The sequence below is a fragment of the Rhinopithecus bieti genome, unplaced genomic scaffold, assembly GCF_001698545.2.
Source record: "Rhinopithecus bieti isolate Rb0 unplaced genomic scaffold, ASM169854v2 scaffold_41905, whole genome shotgun sequence".
In the NCBI taxonomy this organism is placed as follows: Eukaryota; Metazoa; Chordata; class Mammalia; order Primates; family Cercopithecidae; genus Rhinopithecus; species Rhinopithecus bieti.
In genome coordinates, this window is record NW_016817730.1 from 537706 (window position 1) to 548049 (window position 10344).

General features: G+C 32.9%; 1 protein-coding gene across 1 annotated transcript in view; it reads left to right on the forward strand.

The window, feature by feature from the left end:
- Positions 1-8849, forward strand: part of LOC108517970 (sperm-associated antigen 16 protein-like) — a 521001-nt gene extending 512152 nt beyond the window's left edge. The window contains exons 6-7 of the mRNA XM_017856103.1: positions 7078-7204; positions 8791-8849. Coding sequence (XP_017711592.1) covers positions 7078-7204; positions 8791-8849 — 186 coding nt within the window. The remainder of the gene's footprint in view (positions 1-7077; positions 7205-8790) is intronic.
- The last annotated feature ends 1495 nt before the right edge of the window (positions 8850-10344 follow it).

Below are 10344 nucleotides of genomic sequence, written 5' to 3' on the forward strand. Positions count from 1 at the left end.
TTCATATCCTTTGCCCACTTTTTGATGGGGTTGTTTGTTTTTTTCTTGTAAATTTGTTTGAATTCTTTGTAGGTTCTGGATATTAGCCCTTTGTCAGATGAGTAGATTGTAAAAATTTTCTCCCATTCTGTAGGTTGCCTGTTCCCTCTGATGGTCGTTTCTTTTGCTGTGCAGAAGCTCTTTAGTTTAATTAGATAACATTTGTCAATTTTGGCTTTTGTTGCTATTGCTTTTGGTGTTTTAGACATGAAGTCCTTGCCCATGCCTATGTCCTGAATGGTATTGCCTAGGTTTTCTTCTAGGGTTTTATGGTTTTAGGTCTAACATTTAAGTCTCTAATCCATCTTGAATTAATTTTTGTATAATGTGTAAGGAAGGGATCCAATTTCAGCTTTCTACATATGGCTAGCCATTTTTCCTAGAACCATTTATTAAATAGGGACTTTTCCTCTTTCTTTGTGCTTACCCTTCCATAACTTTCAGTATTGTAACTATCTCCTTTGTTCCAGGTTTCCCAGGCCCCTAGCTCCAGGGTATTCTAGGATAGGTTTTATGTTTACTGTAGATGAAACCTGCCCTCTGGTTTCGAAACCACAGATCCAGTCACTGAGTATGCTACTTGGTCCAGGTCCAGGTGGCGAGCCTGTGCGTTAACTCTAAGTCCTTAAATGTATAGATTCACAAAAAGTGTAGCTTCAAACAGCATTAGCCGGCAACTTTTATCAGCTTCATTTTGTCAGGAAATCTTACCCCAGCCGTGGTTTTAGCAGTAAGTTGATGTTTATCTTCCATCTGACACAAAGCTCTTTTAGTCTCTGTTGTTATCCTGCACAAGCCGAATGACCAGTCTGCTTCCAAACCCAAAGCCCAGAACTCGTATTTTCATCCCTGTTCTCTATTTTGTGTTTCTGTTCTGCTTTTACTTAGTGCATAGTATGCCTGTTAATGCCTTCCTCAAACTCTTCAAGGCCTTATGCTTCTGAGAATCATTTTTTAGCCCCACTCTGTCTTTGAGACACAGTACAGGTTAGTGACTCTAAAGCAAAATGGCCTTAAATCCTGGCCATTTCTTTTTTAACTGTGAACTGTAGGAAAGTTAATTAAGCTTTCTGTGACTCAATTTCCTCATCCATAAAATGGAGGTGATCACCTATTCCATCATAGCTTTGGAGTTTTGTTGTTGTTGTTTTTTTTTTTTTTTTTTTTTGATTGTCTGACATATGTATATATCTGTATACAAATGCTTGGAACCCTGAGAGACATAGTAATTACCCAATTAGTGTTAGCTATTACTAGTTTTTAATTGTCTCATTTCGTAGTTGTGTTTTAAGACCATCTTGACCAAGGTCCTTCCATAAATTATTTAATTCTTCTAGAATATATTTAGTTTTAAATTAGAGGTAGAACCACAGTTTGACTCATCATAGAGTTGTCAGCTGTGACATTATTTACCGGTATGCTATAAGATAAGCTATAAAGTATTATGCATATATATGATCTTGAGTCTTATGATCACAAAAACATTTTTTTCTGAGTTTTAGCTCACTTAAATTTCTATATTTGTGAAAAAATTCTTTTAAATTACATACAATCAACATTTATTACTCTCTACTTTCTCTGTATTTATTCGTTCAGTTAGTGATTTAAAATCAAATACCTAACATGTAGCAGGAACTGTGCTGGGTTCTAGAGATTCAGTGTTACAGAAAGAGCTCCAGACCTGAATGGAAACTTCTTTGAGAGCTTTCCAGGCAAACACATTTAGTACCTTCCCATTCTCAGTATCAGTACTTGTACCACTGGCATATTTTAAAGTCTCATGAGACTGGGCACAGTGGCTCATGCCTATAATCCCAGCACTTTGGCAGGCCAAGGTGGGAGGATCGCATGAGGCCACAAGTTTGGGACCAACCTGGGCAAAGACCCTGTCTTTTTTAGAGACCCTGTCTCTAAAAAATTTTAAAATTAGCTGCGGGTGTTGACAAATGCCTGTAGTTTCAGCTACTCGGGGGGCTGACATGGCGGGATCACCTGAGCCCAGGAGTTTGAGATTATAATATTGAACTGCAGTTCACCCTGGGCAACAGAACAAGACCCTATCTCAAAAATAAGACTTAAAAGTAAAGTAAAATAAAATGAATTAAGAGCTCATGAAATAAATAGTAACATGTTTGGCAATGATATTTGATTAATATATAACTGTTATCTTTGAGGAGTTTATTTGTACTTACTGTTCACATTTAAAGTATTAAAGGATTATAAAATACACAAGTTTTATAAATGATAGATGTAACTCCCCATTTAATCATTGTACATGTATATTATATACTTTTAATCAATGTAACCAGAGTTTGACATAAATTTTTCCATGTTTTACTTTGGTTCTATAATTGTTATTTTAATGGCTTTATAATTTTTTATCTAAGGTATTCATTTTTTCATTCTACAATTATCTATTGAACATGAACTATATTTTATTCTAGGTCACTAGAATGTACTGCTAAACAAACAAAATTCCTTCACTTAGTGTTTACAACATTCTCATGTATACATAGTTGATATAAAATCATTCATTTTAATTTTTCTAGTATGCAGTATAGCTCTTTGAAAAGACAATATTATATATATTCTATTGTTCAACCTTGAGGAACGCTTGAAAAAAGGAAACAAAGTCCTGGGCCTAAATTATTGTTCAGTAAATTGTTCAGTATTGTTCAGAAAATTGACTTTTCAAAAGAAAAAGGTATTTATATATATATAACATATCTGTATATAAAACCCAGCAAGTTGAACCAAGAAACTACTTACCTGACTCATCAGGATGAAGGTTCAAACTACAATCAAATTGGACCTGAGTCTTCCAAAATAGGTTAATATCCTATTTCTTTTAGAGATGCAATATAAAGACATAGGGACTTTCATATAAAAAATTATATTACTATATAATATTTCTTAACCTATCTGAGCACTAGCCCTGTAATCCTAAAAGTTAGGATAATGCCCAAGTTTGAAACATTTGTTTAAAAAATTATACAAAGCCATAAGATATGTTTATATTAAGGAATACTATTGATTTATAAAATAGTATTTTAATTATCTAAATTATTAATGACCTCATTAACATTCCAGTTTTTTCCTTTTCTTTCTTTGTTTTACTGTACATAAATATGTTTGGAACCTCTGTGCAGAGAGATGGTAGTTTAGTCTGCTTGTCTCTCTGCAGCTGTTGATAACAAGTTTGCATAAAAGTTGCCTCAAGCAGTTTTCTGAATCCACCACAGCCCAAGGTTTACTTCTTCCATATTAGATTATTATTGCAAATTTCACTTGTTTCCATTTTTATTTATAAATAATGCTACATTAGTTTTTTTAATAACACATTTTTCTTTAATTTATAGTAAAGTTCAGAAGTAATATTAAAAGTTCCAGAAGTTTGGACATTTTTGTGATCCTTGATACCTATTGCTAAATTTTTCTCTAATAAAGTCTCAGCAGCCTAGATGAAGCTAGGTTGATCTTATGTTCTACTCTCTAATTTATTATTAACTTCATGTCTATATGGTTTTCTCATTATAGGATCTTTAATTTGGTGGCGGGAGGCTTAACAAAGGCAATCAGGAGTCATGACTATTCATTTTCATCTCAGCTGTACCCTTTGTCCACTTGGCTAAATTCTACTGGCATAATTAAATTCATTTGAGTCTTATGACCACAAAGCATTTTTTTGAGCTTCGGCTCAGTTAATATTTGTATATTTTTGAAACAAATTATTTTAAATCACATAGAGTCAACATTGATTACTCTACATTCCCTTTGTATTTATTCATTTATTCATTCAATTGGTTATTCAAAGACCAAATGCCTAACATGTAGCAAGAACTATACTGGGTGCTGGAGATTCAGTTTTAGAAAAACAATCTAGATCTCATTCTGAACTTCTTTGAGAGCTTTCTGCACATCCACCTTCAGTACCTTCCCATCCTCAAGATCAGTAGTACTACTACCGATGATAACCAGAATTGCATTTTAGAGATTTCCAAACCTCTTGAACCTTGACTCTCATTAAGATTGTCATGAAATCTCAACTGTCTTTAAAAACATTTTCTTTGAAATATTTCTTAATTTAGGTCAAATGCCTAACTATAGCCTGACTGTCATAAATTGTAGATAAAATGATTTTTCCCCAGGTTGTCAACTAATCTCCTTCCCACATCTCTCCATCTCCATGTCCCTCAAAACTCAAACTACACAGTTTGGATTAACAACATTCTAGTTTCTTCTGTCTCAAGGAAGGGAATTGGCAGATGGCCCTCCAGTTTTCCTGAAATGAGAGAAAGAAGAAGGATACAGGGCATTAGAATATTCTAAGTATTGGTTCTAGTTTCTCTGCCTCTTCCATTGCTTTCTGTCTTGTAAGTGATTCAGACCCATCAGGGTTAGAATTAATATTCACCTCAAGACTGCTTTGGAAGGACTTGGACCAAAATAAAACTTTTAGGTAATCTTTGAGGAAGCATTACTCATCTATCAGCTTAACAAATATTTTGTTATGCTCCAAACACTGTAATAGACACTACATCTGCCTCACTAGCTAACTGGATATATAGCTAAGCTGTTCTTCCATTACCAAGTATCTTTCAGTTATCAAATCTAAACGCGAACTTATTTCTGTTACTTAAAATATTATCATATTTGGCCGGGCGCGGTGGCTGACGCCTGTCATCTCAGCACTTTGGGAGGCCGAGGCGGGCAGATCACGAGTTCAGGAGATCGAGACCATCCTGGCTAACACGGTGAAACCCCTTCTCTACTAAAAATACAAAAAATTAGCGGGGCATGGTGGCGGGCGCCTGTAGTCCCAGCTACTCGGGAGGCTGAGGCAGGAGAATGGTGTGAACCCGGGAGGCGGAACTTGCCCCCTGAGCCAAGATCACATCACTGCACTCCAGCCTGGGCGACAGAGCGAGACTCCATCTAAAAAAAAAAAAAAAAAAAAACATATTCATTTTACCATAATGCATACTTTGTCATGGCTTTTAAGTTTCTAAGGCAATGTGAAAAAAAACCTAGCTAAATGATGTTAGTTATTCAAAATTGCTTAAAGTTGCCATGTACTAATTTATTAATGAAGCATTTAGCACAGTACCTGGCTCATTAAAAGCATTTCATAAATATTGACTCACTTTCATATTATCAAACTATTGAGCTTGATCATTTGACAGCAATAAAAGTTTCTAGTATTAAATGTAAAAATATTAAAACTATTTACCTACTCATTTTCACACAATAACAGTGATTAAACTATTTTTTATTTTAAGTATACTTCCTCAAATTTTAATATTCAGTGGGATAAACTCTACTTTAAGATTGTCTTTAATTCATAGACTCCAGACAACAAAAGAACATCAAGTTCATCCACCTGCCTATGGCAAGAGGTGCATCCAGATTAAATTCCGATGAAAACTTACCTACCCTGTTCCCAAAATTGAAAAAAAATTTCCATTCTGTGACCTCTATCAGATCATTGAAAGCCCTTATATTTGGAAAGAATTCTTTCTAATTTCTAACATTAATATTCCTGGCTGATACTGAGAACTGTTCTTTCCTTTTCTGAAATGAAATTCACTGATTCCTCACAATTGTTATAATACATGTTTACATATTTGAGGACATTCCAAGTTCTCCATGTTCCTTTTAAGTCATAAAAAAGATTAAGCATCTCATTTATTAGATTGGGGACAAGGCTGTTGTATTACTATGCCAGTGACAGCAGTTACAAAATTTTAAAACTAATTGCATTCATTGCATTACTGGTGTGTTTAGAGAAAAACAATGGGTCCACTTGAACTGTACTATGGGATGTACTTTTTTACAGAAAGAATAGAAATCAAGGAGTGAGAAAATATGTAAGCTAGTTCAAAATGATAAGGAAAATTACATGATAATTAAGTTGTTAATGTTAACATTGTAAATAATATATGGAGAAAATGAGAGGATGGTTTTTAAACTGACATTAAAAAATTTGAACTGCAGCTGAAAAGGAAAGTGTACATCAAATGGGAAACAGTATATTGATATTTTACAAACATAATTGATGTTTTTAATGTGGCCAATACTCATTCAATTTTTGAGTGGACAAAGAAATTAAATGACCAGACTGATGAGAATGAGTGAAGATTATGAGTTGCTGGGGAGCAGAAACTCCTCTTATTCACCAGCATATGTCCAATTTCTGTCATAAAGTAGATGCTCAATAAACATTTCCTGAGAGACCAGCAGGAGGCATGTAGACAGACCCTGGGCTCCGAACTGATGAGCCTGGGCTGCTGCTACTCTGCTGCAAAAATCTCTCTCTCCACCTTCCATTGCCATGTCACTTGAATCCATTCACCCTTCCTTCTGTTTTCCTTTTATTCAATTGCCTTCTTCCTTGTTCCACTACCTGTTACCAAAGCAAGCCCAACTATGCTTTCTGAGAATTTTGACTAACAGACTACAATATCATTTTGTTGCCATCAACTTCATCTGGTCCCAGTCATTCTACCTGCTATGATGATATTCTTCTCTCACTGTGTCCATTTTTCTTCCTACCTCTTTTTGTTTTTTCTCTATTTGAGGCATAAATTATCAATGCTAACTAATTGCAAGAATAAAAGCTGAGATATGCATACGGTATAATTTTCCCACATTCACAGATTTTATGTGTCACATATATCATATGCGTGACATGTGATATGTATATAGATAGGCAAATTATGAGTGTACATGTTATTGTTTTGTTACATTTTCTAATGTAGTTAAAATGAAAATGCTTGTCTGAAATGTTAACTCCAAAAATTTAGTGTAGGATTTCATATATTAAGAATATCATTTTAAATAATTTTATGTCCAAAATAATTAACAACTACTTCTTTGTTTAGAGGATTGTAATCTTACAGCCGTAATAAAATTGTGACATCTTTTGTCTACAGGTTACTATATGTATTTGTATATATGTAGAGTGTGTGTGTGTGTGTGTGTGTATATATATATATATATATATACACATTTTATTTTTGTGTATCTTATATTTTGAAGGGTCACATGATAGCATCCTGTGATGCCCGTGGGGTTACAAAGCTATGGGACTTTCGGAAGCTGTTACCAATTGTGTCCATCGATATAGGTCCAAGTCCTGGCAATGAGGTGAATTTTGATTCATCAGGTAAGATCATTTTTGTCTACTGTTTCTGACTAAGCCAATAACATTAATATTTGTTCTGAAACTATTTTGTTTCTACTTAAACATATGTATTTCTATGTAAATGTCTGTTCTTAATATTATATTACAATATATTACATTATGATATATTTTATCATTTATAGCATGTCATATGAAAGAATTATATTCATATATTTAAAGTCAGAAATAATAGAGGTGATAATATGTACTAATCTAGATAGCATAGGTTTGTTAGCAGTGCCACACAAAATGTTCGAACCTCCATCCCTCAGAATCACCATCCAAGGTAAGCAAATTGGATTTTCTAAAGGCAAAATAGCTAAGAGAAGAACAAAAGTTTAGCAAAATGAACTTGAAACATTTTAGTGTAATAATTTAGTGTTAAAATTTAATGAGTTTCCCCATATTGTCTAGAGTTTACAATTAATTTGAAATAAATATTTATCTTATTGTTGCAATTATGTGCTCTGCATTCTATAATGTTATTATATTTAGTTTTTATTCCACAATGATATAAATATTATCAATTAGATAAAATATTTTATCTTTGCTGATGAGGAATAGTGTAGCAGCTGATTTTATGAACCACACAATAATTCCGGTTGTCTGTTTATAAGGTTAAAAATACAGTTGCATCTGTATCTTTAATGATAGAGTTTATTAAATAATGTATATACATTATTGAATAATAAATTTTTTCTTTGCTATTGTGATACAGGTTTTAAACTGTTTTAAGTTTTGAGAATATTTTGAGTCTTTGCGCATTATTTGTGGTAAATCAAAGTTGTGGAGATAGCAAAAACTTGATTTTAGATAAGGAAGTAAAGAATAAATATGAAAAAATATTTAATTTTTTTAAGATAGTCCATATTAATTCTTTAGTCCAGAAAGTATGAATATGCCAGGAGTAATTCTAGAGCCAGAAGATAACTGTGTGTTTCTTGGAACTGGTTTCATAATATTGCCATCATGTATCTGAAATTTAGAAAATGGTGTTTGTCTTCTTAACAAACTTTAAGTTATATTCCCATTACAGATTGGCATAAGAACCACACTAGTAACAATGGCTTCTTTAAAAAGTTCTAGTAATATTCTTGTTGTTAAGACATTTATGATCTGCTAGAATTAAAGAGAAAACACTGTTCAAAAGAAAAGTCCCAACTATGGGAATTTCATCTTACACTGCAAAAGCCTATTAAAAGTTCAATTTTTAATTTTTGACATAGAAAATCTACATTGACACCATAGCTCCTCTACAGCTTTCACTTGGTTTTCATAAACATTTCACATCCTTAAATCCCGTTGTATTTTCTTGAGCTAGCATTCAAGTACTCATGTCTTTGAATTTTGAACTCTGTAATTTCAAAACTTTTGGCTGTACTTCCTAATAATAGAAGTTAAAAGGTGCTTTGAAATACCATACAATTAATAATAGCCATATATTTTATTGTCATTAAATATGTTGCCACTTGCTCTTTACCATCCATGTCATCCAGCCTAAAAGTTATTTGCATACTTAGATAAACATGATTTTAAATAAGTATCAGTACCTATCTTCTGTCATACAGGTCAGTGTGATTTTAAGATCCTTGATATAGCAAACCCATTTTTTTCTCTCCATGACTGAAATATACTTGGTGATACACTAATATTAAGAATAACATAAGAATCAGCGGTGGAACAGCGAGAAACACCGAAGACATGTATGAACGAGGGACTCTAATGAAAACCCTTTATCAGTCTGAAGGAATATGATTTCAACTCGACCTTCCCATCCCTTTGACCATTTCTTTAAGGAGCATGCCATAATTAGTTTTAGTTCTATGTGTAGGAGAAATTACTGTCATAAGGATTTTCTCATTGAATAATGAGAAATCTGTGCTTCTATACAAGACAAGTCCTCAATGACTCCTCATTTAAAAGGCTGAAATACATCAAAAGTTGAAGAAACTAGGGAAAGCAAACATAAAGTCTAATGAGAGAATGAAGAAAGAGGTGAAAATCACAAAGTTAAGTACCAGAAATTATGTTCATCTCAAGAGAGTAAAGAAGAGTACAAATGAAGAGCAAAACAAAATTGAAATAAAGATGAGGTATATGGGTCTCTTCTAATTGCATTTATTCAGGAAGAAATGATTTAAAAGAGATGTATAACAAAATTGTATCGTGAAAATATGAGAATAAAATCAAATCTAATTTAGTAATCTCGAAATACACATTCATTTGAATATATCTTTATTTATTTCCAGTGGCAAGCCAATATAAGCCTATATGATGTAATCATTTTCAAAAAAAGCAAGGATATAATTGACACTATTGGCAATAATGAACATGTACGGAGGGCTCACATTTGTTATGTCTAACCATTTTTTCTAGTCAAAACTCTGTGATGGAACTAAATCGTGCAGTTATGTACACCTAGCGCGTTATTTGTCACAACTTACATAATGTGAGGCCAAGCAATGGTCTGCTGTCTCTGCTGTGCTCTTGGACTATTGAAAACACACATGTAATGTCATCACCATGTTATGTAACACATGTGGAATTACAAATAGCATCCTATCTGAGATATTTCATATGAGAAATATGAGTGGTTATTAGATACTTTAAGTGGCCATTATACAAACAAAAGTTGCTAATAATATTTAATGTCTATGGATCAGTTTAATTTAAGGGCATCTTAAGGTTATGAGGTGTACTGTTTAAAAAGAGCTGTTTTCTTATGAAATGACAGATCTTTATAAATAAGGGATTTTTCATCACTGCAAATCCAACACAGTATAGAAATAAATTGGAAGTAGAGGTCATTAAAAAGCCTGAAACTTTATCTATAATCTTAAATTTCAAATTTTCACATATAACAAAATTGTCTATTAACCTCGTAAGTAAATATTGTCATAGTGGATTTATAAAAGTATCTATACTGATAAATAGTACCTTATCTGTCTTAAAATAGAGATTATTCACAGAATATTATTTTAAAATGTAGTTTTGGCAAAAATGTTGGAAAACCAAAGATGGAGAAAAAGAATATAGACTATTTAATTCAGACCCTCAGGTTTCATCACGTGTTCAGCACCTTTTAGATTTTAGGCACATTACCTATTTCTCCTCATAGAAAT